The 21,363-nt window shown below is 38.7% G+C and overlaps 1 protein-coding gene across 8 annotated transcripts in view; it reads left to right on the plus strand.

Annotated features, from left to right (window-relative positions):
- The window catches only part of COL4A4 (collagen type IV alpha 4 chain), a 116,273-nt gene that overhangs the window by 51,668 nt on the left and 43,242 nt on the right, over positions 1-21,363 (plus strand). For all 8 annotated transcript variants that reach the window (XM_070489578.1, XM_070489576.1, XM_070489574.1 and 5 more), the window contains 13 exons: positions 2,640-2,720; positions 3,496-3,549; positions 3,817-3,876; positions 4,757-4,801; positions 5,118-5,171; positions 5,944-6,013; positions 6,572-6,676; positions 10,231-10,395; positions 13,271-13,364; positions 14,358-14,517; positions 17,318-17,390; positions 18,364-18,470; positions 20,614-20,797. In XM_070489578.1, the coding sequence (XP_070345679.1) occupies positions 2,640-2,720; positions 3,496-3,549; positions 3,817-3,876; positions 4,757-4,801; positions 5,118-5,171; positions 5,944-6,013; positions 6,572-6,676; positions 10,231-10,395; positions 13,271-13,364; positions 14,358-14,517; positions 17,318-17,390; positions 18,364-18,470; positions 20,614-20,797 (1,252 nt within the window). The remainder of the gene's footprint in view (positions 1-2,639; positions 2,721-3,495; positions 3,550-3,816; positions 3,877-4,756; positions 4,802-5,117; positions 5,172-5,943; positions 6,014-6,571; positions 6,677-10,230; positions 10,396-13,270; positions 13,365-14,357; positions 14,518-17,317; positions 17,391-18,363; positions 18,471-20,613; positions 20,798-21,363) is intronic.

A 21,363-nucleotide genomic window follows, 5' to 3' on the forward strand; every position in this document is an offset into this window, starting at 1 on the left:
AGGACAGACCTGATCCCTGCTCTCGTGGAGTTCCAGCTCGGTTGGATAAGTTATGATATAGCCATTTAACAGAATGACACGATTGCCAAAAATACATTGGAAGAATTCGTGATGTGGGGAAATGCCTATGATATAATGTTAAGTGGAAAGTACAGGTTACAAAAGTGTAAACTCAACTTTGTAAAAACAACAACAAACAAAAAGATATTAAAATACACAGGTAGAGTAGGATTTCTTAACCTTGACACTATTGATATTTCATTGTCGTGGGGGCTGTCCTGTGCATCATAGGGTGTTTAGCAACATTCTTGTCCTCTACCCACCAGATGCTAATAACATCCCTTCCCCCTGAGTTGTGACAACCAAAAATGCATCAGGATCTTGCCAAATGTCCCTGGGGAGAGGGCTAGTCCAACTGCCCCCACTCCTTGAGAATCACTAACTTAGAGAAATGACTGAAAGAAAATATATTAAAACAACGTTTCTCAAACTTGGGAAGTCATGGGCCCCAGAGAATGTTTGTCAAAACCCTGGAAGCCCGTGTACCCAGTTTGAGAAACACTGTCTTATAGAGTGAGAAATGGATTATCAGCTTAGTGACCTCAGCACCAACGCCATCAGAGCCACTTGCAAACTCCATGGAGGAACGCGGAAGTATTTCGCTATGAAGCGGCTGTTCAAATTACCCAAAGTACGCTTTTTAAAAATTCTTTTGGATTGTCAGGCGAATAAAAACATAATTTTGAAATTTTGATGCAGAACTCTCAGATGTTCAAGAACATGTTTACCCACCCTATTTTAAGAAACACTGCCCTAAATGGTTTTCAGGAATTTTTCCTAGGTGATATGATTATAGATCATTTAAATTTTGCTCTTCATAATTTATCTTCTTTGTCCTTTTGACTAAAATGAATATATGGTACTTTTACCATATGAAGTAATAGTAACATGACCAACATGTTGAAGAGGCTCCTGGCTTGTCAACCTTTACAGGTTTTGTTCAGATTTACTCTAGCTACAAGAATAAGCATGGTTACTTTTATAATCCATGTTCATACTTATTCGTGTATTGTTTATGCATTTGTTCAGTTATTTACTCACACAACAGATCTCTTGAGAGCCGCTACCACACCAACACTGTCTTAGGTTCTAGGGTGCATCAAGGAAACAAAAACCACCAATGGCCCTAAACTCCTTGTTCTTCTGTCATTTCCCATGCTTAGGTAGGGATTGAATTATTGGTTGTATTTTTTCATTTAAACTTGAAACAGTATTTTTCATCCCCAAATCTCATTTCTCAAAAACATGAATCATTTTAATAACTATATATTTGAGGATTTACTTTGTTCCACTCAGTGTAGTATTTCTGGTGCATCATCTATTCCGTAAAGTAACACTTTGAGGTAGGCAGTATTATAATCCTCATTTCACACGGGAGGAAAGTAAGATTTACAGGAATTAAAGAAACTAAGGATAAAGAGATTTTAAGGAACTTGCCCAAAGGAACAGTCAGTAAGGAGCTGGCTTGTAAGCCCAGGTGATCTGCTCGACACAAGAGGCAAAGAGAATTCTAAGTGCAGAATAATAGAAATATTCAGAAAAGTACAAAACAATTATCTTCTAATCAAGGGTAAGAATTTATGGTTGTACTGCGGCAAAACCAATTCAAGGTACATTTTCTTCTTTAAGAGAATGACATCTACAATGATGTAAATGAAAACTTTTGGCTATTGATTTTATACAGAGAGGTTTAAAATACTACTGAAAATGAATTAGAAATAACCTAAATCCAACGATAGTGGAATGGCTTAATAAATGATAGCATGTTCTTATGATAGATTATTGTATAGGCATTAAAAATCAGGTTTTTGAAGAATTTTTTGCAAAAAGTAGTGTTATAAAAGAAAAATATAAAATGATTTAAAATTTTAATAAAATATGAAAATATAAAGTGTGTTTATATATTATTATATAATATTCTGATTACAATATATTTTGAATTATGTTTAACACGCCGTTTAATCACATAGATGTGTATGTGCCTGTGCACCTTAAGCACACACGTGTGTACACACATAAACACAAGCACGCATACTCCACAGAGGACTATACTGAAGTTGTTTTTCTTTTTTGAGGAAGATTAGCCCTGAGCTAGTGTCTGCTGCCACTCCTTCTCTTTCTGCTGAGGAAGATTGGCCCTGAGCTGACATCCGTGCCCATCTTCCTCTACTTTATATGTGGAACACCTGCTACAGCATGGCTTGATAAGTGGTGTGTTGGTCCAAGGCCGGGATCTGAACTGGTGAACCCCGGGGCGCTGAAGTGGAGCGTGTGAACTTAACCACTGCACCACTGGGCCAGTCCTTATACCCAAGTTTTAATAAAAATTACCTCCGGATGATAGGATCATGGATCACTTTTATTTTTTAAATTTATTTTTAATGATAAATATGTATTACTAATGAAAAACAGTAAATATTTGAAATTACATGATGTATTTACCTTGATTTTTGTTTTAATTCATGATACACAGGATTGTAAACATCACATCACAACATATGGGTGAAAGTCGTCCTTTCAAAGTTTATTTCAAAATAAAGTGAATATACAATTCTTATCATCTTAATTTTATTTTAAAGGGTGAGATTGGCCAGCAAGGTTCTCCGGGACCCACCCTGTTGGTACAGCCACCTGATTTTAGTCTCTATAAAGGAGAAAAGGTAATTCCCTGTCTGTGTGTGACCTTGGTAAAGTAGTAATAGCCGACATTTTCTGAACACATATCTGTGCCAGTATCACTGCATTAATTCCAAAGCAACCTTAACAGGTTGGTACTATTAGCCCCATTGTATAGAGCTGGAAAATGAGGCTTGGAAAGGTTACCAGTGTTCTCAAGCTGACCCAGCTGCTCAGTCGCAGACCTAGCTCAGGCTGCTAGATTGTGACATGTCCTCCAGCATATAGTGCCCCCTTTAATATTATTTTTGATTTGTGGGCTGAAAAGACCACTGGAAGTCCAGCTGTCCTTTAGATGTTACATGGTTTGATGTTTTGATAAGGTAACAGATCTATAGAACTGAGCTTGTAATATACTTTTGGCAAATAATAATTCCTTTGTCAGCCTCCAGCACTGATGTTACCCATGCCATGTGCAGATTCTGTTGTCGATTTTCAATTCCTGGACTGAATTTTACTACCTTGCTCAAAATGAGCCACTCCTCTCAATGGCTGCCTTCCCAGCTTGCATCTGCTGCCCTGGTTCCATGGTGGTCCACCCCTGTGCCCCGCAAGATTACACCTCTCAAACAGAACTGGCCTGAATAGCGTCAGGTTAATAAGTGCGCTGGGATCTTAGTTACTAATTAGTGACAGTTGAAGAATAATCTCTTACTAAAAAATTAGTAAAATGGTTGTCGAAAGAGATCATTTCTAAAAGAGATGAAATTCAGTATGTTAAATAAGAATGAGCCAGATTATATCCATCGTGATTTTTAGGGTATAAAAGGAATGCCTGGAATGATTGGACCTCCGGGACCTCCTGGACCCAAGGTAGTTTATTTAAGTACCTTTTTAAATTTGTATGATGTGCTATCTTAATTAGAAAAAATTGTTTTGCCTTGTGTTGATCATTGCTTTAAATGCTAATTTATATTACTAGAATTTTTACTATTTTATCCTAAGCCCCTAGGGCATCTGTCCTAGAGGAGTTGTTTTCTTTAAGCTACTGGCAATAATTTTTATTTCTCATTTTGTTTTTGCATTCCATATTGCTGAAATATTGCATACATTTCATATAATTATTGTCATCTCTTTAAGGGAGTCCCTGGTACTGGAGAAAAAGGAGAGAAAGGTGTTCCTGGGTTTCCAGGACCTCGGGTAAGATCATTCGTGCCGTCCTTCTCTTCATTGAGTTTGGACGCATTCCTCTCTCTCACTTTTAATAAGACCAAATCAACATTTCTGAGAACTCAAAAGTGGAGATGATCTCAAATAGGAACAATATATTTTGGACAACAAGAATTGTGTAATGGCTAAACGTCCCAGTGGAACATCCCTTCCATTCACATCATTTACATAGAACAGGCAAGCAGAAGATGAAAGAATTGGCGGGAAGTAACAGGACTGTAGCATTTCCTGCCTGGCTTAGGGTCAGTGTGATAGCAACTTGGAATTGTTCTTTTAAGCCTATTTGATAAAAGAAGGTACTGATCTAGGGCAGTAGCTAGAAAAAAAGCACAGCTTTAGGTCTGAAACATCACCACATGTGTCGCTAATGGGATCCTCATTCATAGAGTCACTATGGAGGCCAGACCCCAGCAGGCACAGGCACTGAGTTTATTTGGCTTCATATTTAGAACTTAATAGAACAACATTGGCTTTCATGGTAAATTTTATTACTGATAATGCATAGAGCAACTATTAATCTCCAATTAAATTATACTGCAATGATTTTAAAGATATTTCGCCCAGTGCAAGCATTAAGTTAAATAAATTAAAAAGAAAGAACAACAAAAATATGTTCTTAATTTGAACCCTGGTAAGGACATGACTTTTGGAATCAGACTAAAGATCAATTACAATAGCAAATGTTATAAAGAAATGGACTCTATTTTATGTTTATTTCCTTCCATTCAACCGCCTTTGTAGGCAAGATTAAATATCCGTGGAGCAATCCCATTTAGTAAAGATGATGCATTGAACTGGTTCATGCATTTTGATTTAAATCTGCTTGTGTTGATTTTTGTGAATTTATTAGGGTAACCCTGGTTCCTATGGATCTCCAGGTTTTCCAGGATTAAAGGTAAATGCACACTATTATAGAGATAATAAATACATTTTCATTAGTCAATGCAATTCGATATCATTCAAAAGTTGTATTATTGCATCCAAACGCGCGCACAGCAATTGGAAAGAGAAACACATTCGTTTTATGAATTGGATAATTTAGCTGTGGCTGCAAAAACCAAAACACTAAACTGTCTGATGCAGCCCAAAAGCAATGTTAAGATTTTGCAAAGAATCTCAATGAGCACGTGTCCTTCAAATTAAACAAGAATGAGATAATTTGTCACCCAATCACATTTTTTCTAAAAAGGCATGTTTGTGGTTATTTGTAGGGGGAACCAGGACTGTCTGGAGAGCCTGGGCCATTTGGATTTCTTGGTCCAAAGGTAAAAAAATAAGCCTATTTGAGTACAGTCTGATAAAATTCTATATCTCTTTTGTTATCTAATTTATTTAAATATATTTCAAAGAATCATTCAAAAATGTAACTTGATAGAGACAGTTAATTTTGAATATATTATTTTAATTCATGTGGTAATGATTCCATTTTACATTTGAGAAATGATTCTTCTGAAGGTGAATCATAATGAAAGTTTCAAAAATTCCATGGGGATCACCTTGTATCAAGATTAGAAAACAGAAGGAGCTGTGGAGAGCTCTCTCCTCTCACCACCAAGACATTTTTTTCATTCCTGTGTAACCTCTGTGACCTCACATTCGGCACTTGCTTGGGGCAAGCCATGATGGCATTAAGGGGACACAATTAAGGATGAAAATATTTGCTGCTAAAATAAATGTAGATTCAGATCTTGTAGGCAAATAAACTATTTGTCCTAGAGTTTCAAGTTAGACATTAATGCTTATATTATATCTAAGAAATTTCACACCTTCAAAGGTATCTAATTTACGGGCATGGAATAATTTTTTGGAGTTTAAATTTTTTGCTCTGTTCTGAGAACTTTGCCAGTTGGTTATTTACTTCCACTTGTAAGTGGGAGGTTGAATAACCTTGTTCCTCCCAGCACTCCTTGAGCCATTCATTTCTCTAGTCCACCTATAAGCACAAATGCACTCATGATCCTAATAGTTATTTAGTGGCAGGAAACGTAAGAAGAATATTACTCTTTCTACAAAAAGTGAATGAATGAATTATTTCAGGGGGATCCTGGAGATCGCGGGGACCCGGGGCCACCAGGTGTTTTGACAACTCCCTCTCTTCCACTCAAAGGTTTGTGTTCTGTTCCCTTTCTCCATAAATTATTAAGAAATGAGATTTGAGTGGCCCTGACAGAAGAGTCTGGCCCAGAATTTTGGTAGTTTTCACACTAGGCATGCTAAATATATGAACTTTATGGTAAATATATAATTATGCAAGTGCAGGGAGAGGTGTGCATCCTGGATAATCTCTATTGGTGTAAGACATCGAATTTTATTTTAGTATATAAACTGTATGCTAGGGTTTTTGGTATGTCACCTTTCACAAAGTAGTTTTTTTTAATTGCTAAAAAACGTGTGAAACCATTTGACTAAGACCTCCTGAGATGCTGCCTCCAAGAAAAGAGTGGCCTAAACCAATGACAAAGACAGTGCCACTCAAAGTTCATGTGTCTGCAGAGGAGAGGCAGCTGAAGGGGTTCGAATCTAAGATGTTGCATTTTCAATGTGGTGAGAAACTGCCATGCAGTCTCCCAGCTGTACTTTACCAAGCCTCAGAAAGAGTAATGGTGTGTGAATTTTAAAATGTATATATATGTTGATTATATTCACGTGTGATTATTTTCAACAGGCCCTCCAGGGGATCCAGGGTTTCCTGGCCGCCATGGAGAAGTGGGGGCTATTGGACCACCTGGTCCCCCTGGTCACTCAGGTAGCCCAGGGGAAGCCTGTGCAGGTACGAATCCATTGGCTTTTATGTGCCAGTTTTCCTATATTCTCATCCACACCAGCGGTTGTCAACTCTAGCTAATATTGAAATCACCTTAGGAGAATTTCAAAAATACTGATGGCTGTGCCTACCCCAGATCAAGAATTGGGCTCTTTGGGGGATGGGCCTAGGCCTCTGCTTTTGTAAAAGCAACCCTGTATTTCCAATGTATAGTCAGGGTTAAGAACCACTGAATTCAAACCAACTAATCACTTCCTTGGAGCAAATAAAGGTTCTTGGGCTGCCCTCAGAAATATTCAATCAGTATCTCAGGGGTGTGATGAGGAACATGTATGTATAACAAGCTTCCTACAAGATTATCACATGCAGATAAGGTTTGGAAACCACTGCTAAGGTTGGAGTGTTTCTTTAGGTTTTTCTACCCTTATGGAAGGCTCTCTCTATTGACATCTACTTCTTAAAATTTGTTTCATTCACCAAGGCCCCAACTTAAATCTCCTACATGAAATGTGGAAATACAAATTATGAATTAAAAAATAAAATTTTGATAGTTAAAAACACAATAGAAAAACAACCCTCTCCCCCCAAAAACCCAAAAAACAACATTCCCCCCCCCCCCAAAAAAAGAAAAACTCCAACCCCTATAGCTCATGGTAATATTTGATGAAGAGCCTGGGAAAGAATTCTATTGACATAAGAACTTTGAACTCCTTCAAGTGTTGTGCTGGTTCATATTCCTAGTAAGATTAGGAGTAGAATTCTAGAGGATATTTGCATTCTGTGAACCCAGGAGAACTGATTAAACACGAAGGAGAAAAGTCTTGAATAAATGTAATTTTATCCAGTCTGTGTCTCTTGTTATATTTAGTGAGAAGTTTCTTGAGATGTTCAACCATTAACTGCAAAATTCTTGTTTAACCATCCATGAATCTAGCTTCCACTTTGTAGGATCCGATGACCAGAAAGGTAGTAAAGCTGTGTCAGGTTCATTGAATCTTTAGATTGGTAGCCTTGGCTCAACTGACTTGACCCAGGACAATAAAAATCATATCAAGGACTCTGTTGGTCAGGAAGCCCTAGACTCTGGTCTTACCTTTCTCCTTTTGGGCTTATTTATAATAAAATAGTGCCTCCAGTAGATTGAAATCAAAACCCAATAGGAGTAAGTAGCATTCATCTCTAGCAGATTCAAAACTAAATATAACAGGCAGTCTCTTAATTCCACAAACTTTTTAAAAAAGAATTAACCCATATTTTGAACACAAGCTATTGTAAGAAATACGTTTTATATTATATTGCATTTATGTTACATTATGCACACATATATGTACCCATATATGCATATGATTGAAAAACAAATTTCATAAAATAGTACCTTTTGGGTATATCATGTACTCTATATTCCACTTTCTATTCCATTCTTTTTTTAAAAAAACAAATTGTTGATGCTGGCCACAACTTCATTAGTTTCATGCTCTATAAATGGGTGGTCAAGACTGCGACATGCCATGCTCTGTAACTCATTCTCTTTGTTGGAAGGGGGTTGAGCATTCTCCCTGGCACTGGAACAAGACAGCAGGCAGATCCAGCTCCATCCAATGACTGTGTGTAGAGACTCTGAGGCGGGTCTTAGGAATGGCATGAAGACAAGATGGCTGCCAAGTCCACAGGAACACCTTTCATTTTGTTTTAAGTACATCACTGTGTATAGCCTTTACTATACATACTTTATTTTATAGTCATATACAATATTCACCAGGAGATAAGTAGGATTTTGAATTCAGATACCTATGATTGAATCTCAACCTTCCCACTTAGTGTAGGATAGTGAAATAGTTATGGGTTTTCACTATGTACTATAGACACTCCAGATTCTAGTACTTACCAACTGTGTGACCTTGGGCATTTATTTAACCTCTTTGTGCCTCAGTTTTTTCAATCTCACAATAGAGTTCTTGTTAGGGTTGAAAGCAGTACTGTATGTATACAGTACTTAGAATACAGCTTGGCGTATAGTAAAGACTCACTATGTTAGTTATTTTTATTATTACTCATATTTGGCATAAATTTTCTATGCTTTGTCTACAAGGTACAAACTTTGCAGGGTTGTTTCAGGAGTAAAGATAATGTCTGAAAATATTTGTAAAGCCCCAGCACATATGCACACAATAACGAAAGCCATCAATTTAACTAGCGTGCTCAATTACTAATTACTGACAGGGTTTCAGTTATCTATTGCTGAACAAATTACCCAAAACCTAGTGGCTTAAATCAATAACAGTCAGCATATTACCCTTTACTCTTTCTGTGGTTCAAGAATTCAGAAAGGGCTAAACTGCAATTCTAGATCAGGGATTTTCAAGTGGTTGCAGCCATGGTTTTAGTGGCTGGAACTGGACCATGTGGACTGGCTGGGCATCTCTCTCCTGTACCTCTTGTGTAGTCCCACGACCTCTCTGTGTGGCTCTGTACTTAATTCAGGCTTCCTTACAGCCTGGTGGCTTCAGAGCAGTGAGAATGCTTCCACAGTGGGTCAGGACTCCATTCCCAAGCATTTCAGCTCGCAAGGCAGAAGCTGAATCACGTTTAATAATCTAGCCTTGGAAACCATTTAGTGTCACTCCCGCCATATTCCATTAGTCCAAACAATCACAAAAGCCTGTCACATTCAAGGGGAAGGGAACACTCCATCTCTTGATATGAGAGTGTCAAGATTCTACAAGAGAGTGAGAGACAAGAGCTACTGTGGCGGCTGTCTTTGAAAATGACAGTCTTCCACAGAGAGATTCTGGAACCAGGCATGCTTGGAAGAAGCAGCTAGAAGTGTTCTCTCTCACACGAAGGCTTCCAGCTGTCTTTAAGCCAAAGCCGCCAGTGAGAGGGCGTAGGATGTCAAGGGAAACAAGATTTAGCTGCTGTTGCATTACTCGCTTTGACTTCTGAACACACTAAACGTGTAATCATTCATTGAGCACGTACTATTGCTAGATATTGCACTAAGCTCCTTACGTGGATTATTTTATTTAATCCTCAAAACAACACTCTGCGTTAGATATAGAGGATTAAAGCAGGATAAATAACCTACTTAAGTATCTGTGGCTGGAGAGGGAGAGGCCAGGTTCAAATTTAGCATCTCGATGCTCCCCTCCCACCTGGATTGTGATGGTATTTTATGTCCTAGGCAGACGATTATGTGAGTTCATATATTTATTCACTAAATGTGCTAATATGTTTATTCAGATTATTTTATCAAGTTATTAAGGTGGGTAGATTAAAGAAATAATTTTAATTAAGTAATATATATTTCTTTCTCACTAACGCTAAAGAATGAGGAAAAGGTAAGAAAATCTATTTCCCCAAACCTGTTTATTTCCACTAGTGTGCTTGTTTCTAAGGAGGTGAGGCATTTTGATGGCTGGGATAGTCAGTTATTTTTTAACTATGTTTTTTTTCCTTGAAAAAATTCCACAGCCGAGGGAAGAAAGTACTGATTTGATTTCTTCTACCGAAAAGTTTAATCTGAGAGTATATGTGGTGTTCATTCTTGGTTTCTCTTGGAGGCATGATGGGACCCCCTGGGCCACGAGGGTTTCCTGGTCATCCAGGATTTCCAGGGGCAGCTGGTATTCCTGGGAGAGCTGATTCTGCTCCAGGAAAATCAGGGAACCCGGGACCACCTGGGTTGCCTGGAGCACCAGGGCTGCAGGGACCTCCAGGATCAGACGGTAATGCGCTCCCATTCACTTTCATTGACGTTTATGTTGCATTTGATATTTGCAGTGTCATTCAGAAAATGTGACTTTCCAAATTGTCGAAAGCTTATCTAATATTTCGTGAGCCAACTTAGTGTTCTTAATAATACAAAAAAGTAAAGGGATATTGGACTATTATTGAAGTATGTGGAAATATTTGGTTGAGATTTAAGTGTGATGAAAGAATTTTGTAAATTAATACAATTTTTATTTTATTTTATTTTTTGGTGAGAGGAAAAAAAGGAAGAGGAAGATTGGTAACAGATATTAGCTCAGGGCCAATCTTCTATTTTTTGAGAGAGATTGTTGCTGAGTGAACATCTTTGCCAATCTTCCTCTATTTTGTATGTAGAATGCCACCACAGCATGGCTTGATGAGCAGTGTGTTGGTCTGCACCCAGGATCTGGACCCGTGAACCTGGGCCACTGAAGTGGAGTGGGCAAACTTAACCTCTATGCCACTGGGCCAGCGCCCAATTTTTATTTTTTAAATGTAGTTTTCATTTTTATCAGAGTTATATATGGACCTGGCTTAAGCATCAAACAGTCCTACAAAGCCTGTTCTGAAGAACTGCCATCCCAGGCAACCCCTTCTCCTAGTCCTTCCACCCCAGGGGCAATTATTTCCCATACAATTAGCTGGATCTTTTGTTATTTGCTTTTGTATTGCCATTCCACATACGTACTTGTATTGCCATTTCTTAATTTTTCAGTTTGAGCATTTGACTTTTGACTTCCCTCTATAGAAGACGAATTTAGCTCTCTTTTACTGCCCCTTACCACACACGTGCACATTTTCCACTCCCACAACCTATCAGTACAGTTATTATCATAATCTTAGTTAAATAAAGACTCAGTGTTTACACTGAAGTGCTGTATAAATGTTATTCATCAGTTCAGCCACATGATAATATATATTACTACTTTTCAGCACAACATTTTGTTAATAATTATCTGATTTTCTTGTTTGTGTATTTGCTTGGTGTTCAATATATTTATTGCTAATTCAACCTCAGACCACCTGGAATTGTGTAAATATCCTAATCATGCATTCTAACTTATTAAATGTACTGTCAGTATTATCTCTGTGGATAAATTTCTCCTGGAGCTTTTGATCCATTCAAATGAGGTCAACTTGTGATTTTTAAGCTGCTGCTGAGACACTCTTTTGAGATCTTTCTTGACCATTATCACTGGAATTCTCTCTCTCTTTCTCTCTCTGTCTCTGTCTTTGTCTCTATCTGGGTTCCTTTGTTTCCCACAACTCATATATTTCTTTCAATGATTTACTCCTTCATTATACTTCCTGAGAAAGTGTGTAAATTTTGGAGATCTTAACAGTCTGAAAATGCCTTTATTCTACTGTGAAATTTGATCGATAGTTTGGCTGAGTATAAAATTCTAGGTTGGAAATATGTTTCCTTCAGGTTTTTGAAGGCATTTCTCATTGTTTTCTAGTATTGTTACTGAGAAGTCCGATAACATTTAGATATTTGATCCTTTGTTCAAAGTCTGTTTTTTTCTCTGAAAGCTTATAGGAAGTTTTCTGTTTTCACTATCTTTAAATTTCACAATGATTTACCTCTGTGTGGGTACATTTGCACTTATTTGCAGGCACTCAATGAGCACTTTCATTTAACACAAATCTTTCACTTCTGGAAAAACTTCTTGAAGTATTTCTTTGAAAATATTCTTTCCTTCATTTTTTCTCCCTGTTTTCTCTTTCTGGACTCTATATATTTGTCTCTCTATATATTTGTCTATTAGAGAATCAGTCCTACATGTCTCTTTTTCTAATCCTTATTATTCTTCACCTTTACTTTTCTGTAACACTTTCTGGTAGACTTCCTCAACTCCATCTTCCAACTCTGCTCCTGAATTTTTAAATTTCTGCTTTTGTAATCAATTTTTTTTTGATTTCCAAAGATTTTATTGTTGCCTTTGTTTTCTTTTAATGTTTCCTTTTGCAGCAGCCTGTTCATGTCTCAGGGATGAGATGCCTTCCCTCATCTGCTTTTTTAATTATATAGTTTCTTTTAAAGTTTTCTTCTTACTACATTGTCTGTTTCCTCCAATTATGAGGGGTTATTGTGTTTTCCTGCTGCAATTCTTGAGAAGGGGATCTTATGGTTTAACTCTTTCTTTAACTAACCATCTTGTTTTGGGTCTTACTCTCATTCTACTTCAGAGGTACAAATTCCTGAACTTTTGGAGAGATTTCTTATGTAAATTGTGTTCTTTCTCTGCTTTCCCCACTGCCTGCTTAGAATTTCAGCTTTTTAGGGTCTGCTGAGTCCTTTTACATTTTTTTGCTGTTGTTTCTTTTCCTTTTTCTTTGTCCTGCAGGCTTATGCCTTTTTGTGATACTCTTTTACTGTCTGTTATTTGGGGAAAACAAGGAACTTATTGTTTGTATTTTATCTGTCATCTTCAACCAGATGTCTCTGATTTTTTTCTTTTACAAGCTCTGCTCTATGCCTTCTTCATTAGGTAATTACAATTGAAGGGGAAAAAGGATCTTTGCTGTACACCTACTCTTAATTTTTTTGTTTATTTGTTTTGTTCTGTGTTTTGTTGCATACTACCTTGCTCTTTAACCCACTAAATTAGGGCTGAGATTAGGGATGTCTTTATCAAGGTTGTGGTGACAGAAGCATGCTGTGACAATTGTGTGGTCTGTTTTTGTATATATTCTTCTATCAGAGAGAAAGAATCATAGGAAAAGAATGGAAGAAAGAGTGGGGTTGAGGGGGAGATGTGAGTGGGAGAGGCACTTCTACTTGTTCTATAGAAGACACTCACAAAAATTGTGTGATTCTCTCTGCCCATCCCTTTCCCCACTGTAAAGCTATATATTGTAGTGCTGGGCACCCTGGACCACAAGGAATGAAAGGCAAAGTGGGTCCTCCAGGAAGAAGAGGCTCAAAAGGTGAAAAAGGCAAGTATACATCAAAGGTAGAAGTTCTAGAAGACAACATATGGAAGATTGGGGGGCATTTGTGAAACATACAAGGTAGCAGTTAATGTAGATATTACTCACCTTAGTTACCCACTGTGAGTTCTCCACCTCATTATGTGCTTATGATGCGATTAGAACTTACCACAAAGTCAAATCCTTGCATCTCAAGTACAAAGAAGACACTTACTGGGCATGGAATTTGCCTCAAGGTGGTGACTTTTTTCACAAGATCCTCTTGGTTCCATGAAAGAAGCAGAGCTAGGACAGTAGTGATCTTTTCTTTCAGTTTCTCTGTGTGGGTCCCATATTTCCCAGACTCATCAAATGCCTATGGCTCTATGCTTCTCCACCCTAAATTGTTTGGTGCCTTTTTGACCAACTGAGTCAGGCGGGTGTGAGAGCTGAGAGGTTTGACTATCCTATAGACCTTGTTTTAGACTAAAACTCTTGATGATTAGAAAATGCATTATAGTGAATTAACAATTGTAATATGCAGTGCAGTCAGTAATTCCTCTTCGCATATTATTTTGATTCTTTAAATTTCGGAGTTTGTAGTCTAACCAATTTTTTTTTTGTTGTTTCTTCAGCAGGAACCAATTAAGAGACTTTTTTAGTAGTAACCAAGCAAGAGACTTTTAAACTTTTAAAAATAAGGAGCTTTTTTATTTTTAAAGTTTCTTCAGTAGAATTGGACATTAGCTTTTTTCCTACAATTTGTCAGGATGAGTTTATTAAGACACAGAACATCCCATTTGTCTAGAAATGATGCATCCACCCCACATAGGCCATGCCTAGGTACTCCTGCACCCATGCCCCATGGCCCCACATCACACATTATCGATTGTCTGCAATAAGAATTGTGCATATCAGACCCTTTTTGTTCTTATTTTAACTATTGGTTTTGTATAGTAAAGTCTTTATTGGGATTTCATTCAGGAAATATGACAAAGCTACCTTTTATCCTCTGTCTAGGAAGCATGGGGCTCTGTGCCTGCCAGCCCGGTCCCATGGGCCCACCAGGCCCTCCAGGACTTCCTGGGAGGCAGGGTAGTAAGGGAGACTTGGGCCTCCCTGGGTGGCTTGGAGAAAAAGGTTACCCAGGCCCTCCTGGTGCAGAAGGATCTCCAGGGCCACCAGTGAGTAACTCTTACCAATAACAATCTTTCTAGTTCAAAGAAACAGAGATAGAATTCAATTGTACCACATTCTAATGTATAGTGTGATATATATTTAATGTTTTGGACCTATAAATATATTAATGGCCACAAAAAAAATCTGTATTCATTCATTCAACTAATATTTATTGAGTACCTGCTATACTAGGTTCTAGGTGCTGAGGATACAACAGGGACCAGAACACAATCTCTGCCCTCCTGGGTCCTCCACTTTGTGGGGAAGACACACACCATATAACAGATAGACAAGTAAATATACAGTATGGCAGATGGCAGTAAAAGCCATCACCATCTAGTGTGGTTTGAGTGGAGAGGGTAAGGGGTGGAGCAGGAGGAGATGAAGTCAAAGAACTGGGTGGAGGTTAGGAGGAGTTGCAGAGAGTGGGGCTTTGTAGATGGGTTGAATTTGAGTTTTTCCTCTGGATGACATGGAACAGCCAGTGGAGGGTTTTAAGAAGAAAGACAGATACTCTGACATTAGTTTTAAATGGATCATTCTGGGAGCTCTGTTAGGAGCAGACCACAGGGGACAAGGGAAGAAGCAGGGAGATTAGCTGGGAGCTTGCTGCAGTAATCCTGGTGAAATATGATGGTGGATAGATTAACATTTTAGTGCTGGGTGTGGTGGGAAGTGGTCAGATTCTAGATATATTTTGAAGATAGAGCCAACAGAGCCATTAGACTGGACATGGGATATGAGAAGAAGAGAAGTAAAGGATGGAGCCAAGATGGGACAGACAACTTGAGGAGCAGCTGTGGGGTGGGGAGGGGAAGCAGTGTTGTTGGGAACATTTAAAGCTTGAGGCACCTATTAGAAAAGCAAGGGGAGATGTTGAGGGCGATGATTAAGCTCTCCCTGTGCCACCCTTGTCATACTTGCAAATTCTGCTCAACAGGGAGCTGGGTCCTTAATGCATGTATGTTGAATGAATATGGTTGCAATTATTAAGCAGTTTACATTTTATCATTGCTTTTTTAATTCAACATTTTATCATAATAATTTTTGTTGTTGTTGCTACTTAATCTTCTTAATGAAGATTTTATTGGCTCTAAGATACTTATGTGGCTCCTATTGAGTTGCTTCTCAGGGCTAGCATCTTGGAGTGTGGATTGCTGGTTCATCCAGTGTTATCCTGGCTAAGGCTTATGTAATTCAGCTGCTCCAGGACTTGTCTTTAGACTGGCCGTATATCTGATGCCTTTTTTCTGTGTATGCTTCTGTTCATATGACTTCTCTGCATTTAATTCATCACCTTGTGGTCACAGTTAGGGACCAGGTTCATACCATGGGGCACTATGAAGGAAAGGAGGAAGGGATAGACAGAAGGAGAGAGCACAAAAGGACCACAGAAAATCACTATGTCCCCTCTCATCAGCTTGTCTGTGGCCCCAGTGGCCATAGTTGGTGGGAAAGTGGAAGACAGAGAAGTAGTTTTAAGCTCTTTGCAACTTTTTCTGTGGTTGGACCAAGGCTTTGTATCCATTGTCTTAGCCAACGAGCACTCCTTGGAGTGGGGTTTCCCACCAGGACACTATAGTGCAAGACATGGGGGTTTAGGAGCATACGGACCCAGCTTCAAATCACAGGATGCTGTCCTGGAGTGATCTTCTTGGGAGTACTGAGTGGTGTGCATGTAGCTATATTTTCTCTACGTTAAATGGCTCCCAACCATTTTGCCCATTAGAATTTTCATGACTGTTGTGTACATTTTTGGTTTCTTCTTCAGTCTTCCTGCTTAATATTTTCTCCTCTTTATAGTTCACTGCTTATAAACTAGTAGAGGCTAGTTAAAAAGATAATTAAACTTGCTTGAACACGTGGTTTGATTGTATGAAAATAAGGCAAGGTAGCATCTGTGTGAGCAAATGTTATTGTCAGCCATTTTTACCTCCTTCAAAATTCTTGTCTGACTTTCTTAATTATTGAGGTCACCAGATAAGTAACCTAAAGCTATGTATGGTGTTTCTAGAACTGCATTTACTAGACTGCTTGGCCTCTTTAATACACTAACAGTAGGTTTCCAGATTTTTAACATGGCTTAATGTCAATAACATGTAACACTTACAAAACCATGACCCAAATACTCCAGTCTCAGAGCAATGTTGAGGTCAAAACATGGTGAGCCCATTAGCCACAATTAGTTGTTTACTTGTGATACAGAAGAAATGTATTGACTACAGCATAGGTTCTTATTTTCTCTTCTCTGGCTCATCAGCTTCTCTCAGTATCACAGTGTTTTTCATCACACACTCATCCCTAAACCTCTACCTTCAGCTGTAGTGGCAGCTCTTGTGGTTGACCTATCCCCCTCTTTCCTCCAGATTCTATGTCACTATGCCCAAGATAGTTAAAAAAATTTCTTTTAATTATAAATTTTTATTTGGAGATACATGTTTATTTTACAACTCACAAGAAGTCACACAATCATACAAAGGGTTCCCATGTATGCTTCCCCCAGCTTCCCCCAGTGATATCTTATCTGACCGTAGTACACTGCCCAAACCAGGAAATTGACATTGATACATTTCTATCGACTCAGGCACAGACCTTATTCAGATGCCACCAGCTTTATATGCAATTCAAGAACCTCAGTTTTCCAAGGTGAGACCCATCTTGGAAGGCAGGGAAGATGAGACCAAGATTGCCAAACTAGAAGAATCTAGAACAGGTGATTTATAAGGAAAGAAGAGATTAGATGTACATGAATAATTTTTCACTGATCACAATTAAACTGATTTGTTCCTCTTATTTTTCACCAAGGGAAAACCTGGTGCCTCAGGACCACCTGGCAGCAAAGGAGAAAAGGGTGACATGGTTGTATCAAGAGTTAAAGGTGAGCCTAATCAGTCATGGCTCCCTGCGATTTTGTGAATGACATATGAACCATCTTCTTGCATTAATTTCCCCTGTGACCACAGATCAATTCTATAAGAAGACTTAGGATTATTAAGATTGCTTTAAAAAATGCTCTCGGCTCTTTAGAGTTGTGTGAATGTTGAGCCTCAAATCTTCTGTCTCCTAAAGGCTTCTTTAGTCATATATTCAAATCCTCATTGTTGTGAACTTGAGTTTGACCCAAAACCTCCTTTAACTTACCTAACGTTTATTCCCTGAATTATAATATCTGGCATTAATCAAGAACATTTTGCTTGTGACAAATCCAACTTGAAGTAGTTTAAGAAAAAAAAGTAACTTACTGACTGACGTAAAAATTTAAAGCTTAGATGTAGAGTTTGCACTGGGACAACTGCATCAGAAGGTTCCTCTACATCGTGTATTTTTCATTGTGCCATCTGCATTTTCTCCCCAACACTGGCTTTCTCTGGCTGTGAGTACATGCCACAGGCAGCTCCAAGGTTGTACAAACAAATATGGAAGTCACCTCTACTTTGTCAGTTCCATTTAGAAAAAGAAATTTTAAGAAGGCTTGAACTAGCCTGGGGCAAGTGCTCAACCATAGACTGTTCCCCCATTCACTTTGACCAGGGGATGGAGTACCATCTTTGGCATCACACAAGAAAGGGAAGATGCTGTTGTGATTGGCACCTCAACTCACAGCCTCCTTGTTGGAATCAGAAAAGGAACATTTCCCAAATAAAGAGATTCACTAGGTTGGGAAATTGTCATTCTCCCCTCTAACTTTTGCATGGTTGTCTTTGTGTGAGTTTAGTCAACTGAGACACTCAGAGGAATCTGTACCAGCCTACACAGAGTCAAGGTCATTGCCTTTATTTTTAGTCCTTTGTTTCCTCCTACTTCACCCACTGCTGAAAAGGGCTTAAATATTTTTTGGCTTTTGTTCTCAGGGCGCAAAGGAGAAAGAGGTCCTGATGGGCCCCCAGGATTTCCAGGACAGCAAGGACAACATGGTCGGGATGGTCGCGCTGGAGAAAAAGGGGATCCAGGACCCCCAGTAAGTATAATTCTTCTCTTACTATAGAATTTCACTTTCTTATAGGGTCACACAAGTATCTACTTTCCTCTTCTCAATTTACTGAACTGTAACGCATTAAGTATCAACATGCTGTAAATCAGAGTCACGCTTAATTCACTGCTACAAAAAGACGATTGTTATAAAATGTGAGGCGTAATTGCAGATGGTTTAAAATCCTAAGTGGTAGTTCAATCATAGCAAGACTTTCTGTCCCCATTTGTATCATTCTCGTGGTATTTCTTTCTTTCTGGGGCCCTTATATCTACGAAGCCCCCACTGATTTGAGGTCTGTTCAGTTGACTCTGTAGGGTGGAGGATAGAGCACAGGTCCTGATAATTATCTTCAGTTCTGTTCCCTGGTGAAGAAGGGCATGAAGAAAAGCGGCAGCAAGAAAGGGTGAACTGTCCACTGAAATTGACATATTGGCTGATGGAAACAAATCCACTGAATCGACATATTGGCTGATGGAAAATCCCACCAACAATCATATTTCTGCATTTTTCAAACATGTGTTGAATGGAGTCCAGGTGTAGTAATGGAAGTCATAAGAAAAAGACTATGAGATGTGATCCAGTGTTTAGGAACGTGAAATATCTTGGGTATATGAAAGTTTTGAATGTTACAGAAACTAAGCTAGATGTTTACTCATAAGAGCAGTCTCCTGAAGAGCAATTATCTTTCCAATTTTACAGTCAGGAAATGGAAGCTTAGAGTATGTTACTCAAGGTCGTCTAGCTACCAAGTAGGCTAAACAGGAGTGAAAACCTAGTCTGCCTTATTCCAAAGCACGTGCCGCTTCCATCGGACTCTGCTGCCTGCTACTGAGTATTTTAATAGGGAAGGACCATGTTCTGATTTTATGAGAACTCCATCAGACAGAGTCCACGTGAATAAGAGAGAGAAGCTAGGAAATCAGGTTAGATGGTGTTTATAGCTTTCTGGTCTTTCGGCTGATATCAAGTATTGTGAATGAAGTCTGCTTTAGACTTGATAATCCCTGTTCATTCATTCTTTCACTTAAGAAACTATTTAGAAACCAACCTCACTGAGTGGTAATTATCATCACGTACTAACCTAATTGTGAAAAATCAAAGCATATGTACAGATCAAATTGGGAGAGGAATTTCTATAACACCCACTGATGGGGGTGAGGGGGGGTTCTTTCTAGATTTGTTAAAACAATCCAGACACACAAGACTATGTGGGACCACATTTGGGACCAGACTACCAGAGGGATAGAAGACGTGACCCTCAGCGTGCCAGCAGGGCAGCGTCAGGCATTCCTTGTATGTGAGACTCCTTGCAGCTGTTCATATGGTTGGGGTGCAAGGAAATAAGATCTGCATATGGCAGAAGTGTGAGTCCCCCTGACTTGAGAGCCTCATTCTCCCCAGGAGCTGTTATCTCCACAGCACAGCTAGCAGGGAACCGCAGAAGGAACTTTCCAGTTACAGGAGCCACCTCTCCAGGAATCCCCAACAAGGGCTCCACACAGATCTTTTTAGTTCTTCCAAACCAGGAACAAATGTGCAGCCAGGGATTGATTTTAGCAGAAGCAATATTGCCTCATAATGTAGTTGGCATCCAGTTTTTATGGCGTTTCCAGAGGAACAGAACTAGACAGTTAACCAAAGGTCAAATTCTTATGCGGGAGGAGAAAGGATTTGTCAGCATTTTGCCCACAGACATGGAGGGCGATGGAGTCTATCCCTGTATCTGCTTATAAGGGTGCAGGAAAACGATTTCAAATACATAAGAACTTACTCAATTTGTAAGCCTACCGCCTCCCTTAGTGTACCTGTTTTTATATTTTATTATATTTGATAGTAGAGGGTGGTTCTACATAAAATTTCTCATTCTGTATTTAAGACATAACACACACATAACTTTCTGTATTTGAGGCATAACACACATCCCCCCATAGCATATATGTGTATCTAAATATGTATGTAAAATGTTAAGAAGGATCTAAGTTAATCATTTTAAATTACGTTTGCTGTTGAGTAACTGTCTCCTGGAATTATGAGCTTCCTACATGTGCTTCAATAGCTATGACAATGACTGCTTTGAGTTCATGACATTCAAAGATTGGTAATTGACTCATGATGCACACCTTCCCAGGGGGATCATGAAGCTGCAGCCCCAGGTGATCGAGGGTTTCCTGGACCGCCGGGCCCACCTGGCAGAGCAGGGCCTAGGGGGCCTCCAGGACTGGGATTTCCTGGTCTACCGGGACAGAGAGGGCCACCAGGAGCTCCAGGCCGCCCGGGCAGCAGGGGCCCTGAGGGCTTGAAGGGTCAGAAAGGTAATTTTGAATGTTTTGTGTGGCAGAATGTCAAGTGAAATCATGGAAGCTGAAGTGAGGGAGACTCTCTTCCGGGCAAAGTTATTACAGTTCTGGCAGAACTGCTAAAGAAAATTCCATCAAGCTGCTGTTCCAACCTTGAACGTTGTCAGACAAGGAAAGCATTTCAGCATAATCAATATTTAAAACAAATCCTTAAAATGCTAAGATATCTTTGTTGCTTTGTTTGTCTGGGATATCAAAATTGCCTTTCATTCATTTCTCAGTATCAACATATACAATCTGACTTATTAAAATTACATATAGATATTCGAAATGTCTATTTTTTATAATCTTTTGAAATAATGCAGTGTATTTTCATAAAAAACACTAGTATTTCATTTCAGAAATACATCATTGTCCATGAAAACCCATTTGTAAGCATTCTAGGGAGAAAAAAAGAAGAGATTTCAAATATATTTGACAGTTATATGAATTTCAAACAATAGTGACTTGCAGTATTAAAATTGAAAACTTTTAAAAGGTTGGAAAAAGATTACATAATAATATAATATAATATATATATA

This window comes from Equus asinus, chromosome 19 (assembly GCF_041296235.1).
Source record: "Equus asinus isolate D_3611 breed Donkey chromosome 19, EquAss-T2T_v2, whole genome shotgun sequence".
Classification (NCBI taxonomy): domain Eukaryota; kingdom Metazoa; phylum Chordata; class Mammalia; order Perissodactyla; family Equidae; genus Equus; species Equus asinus.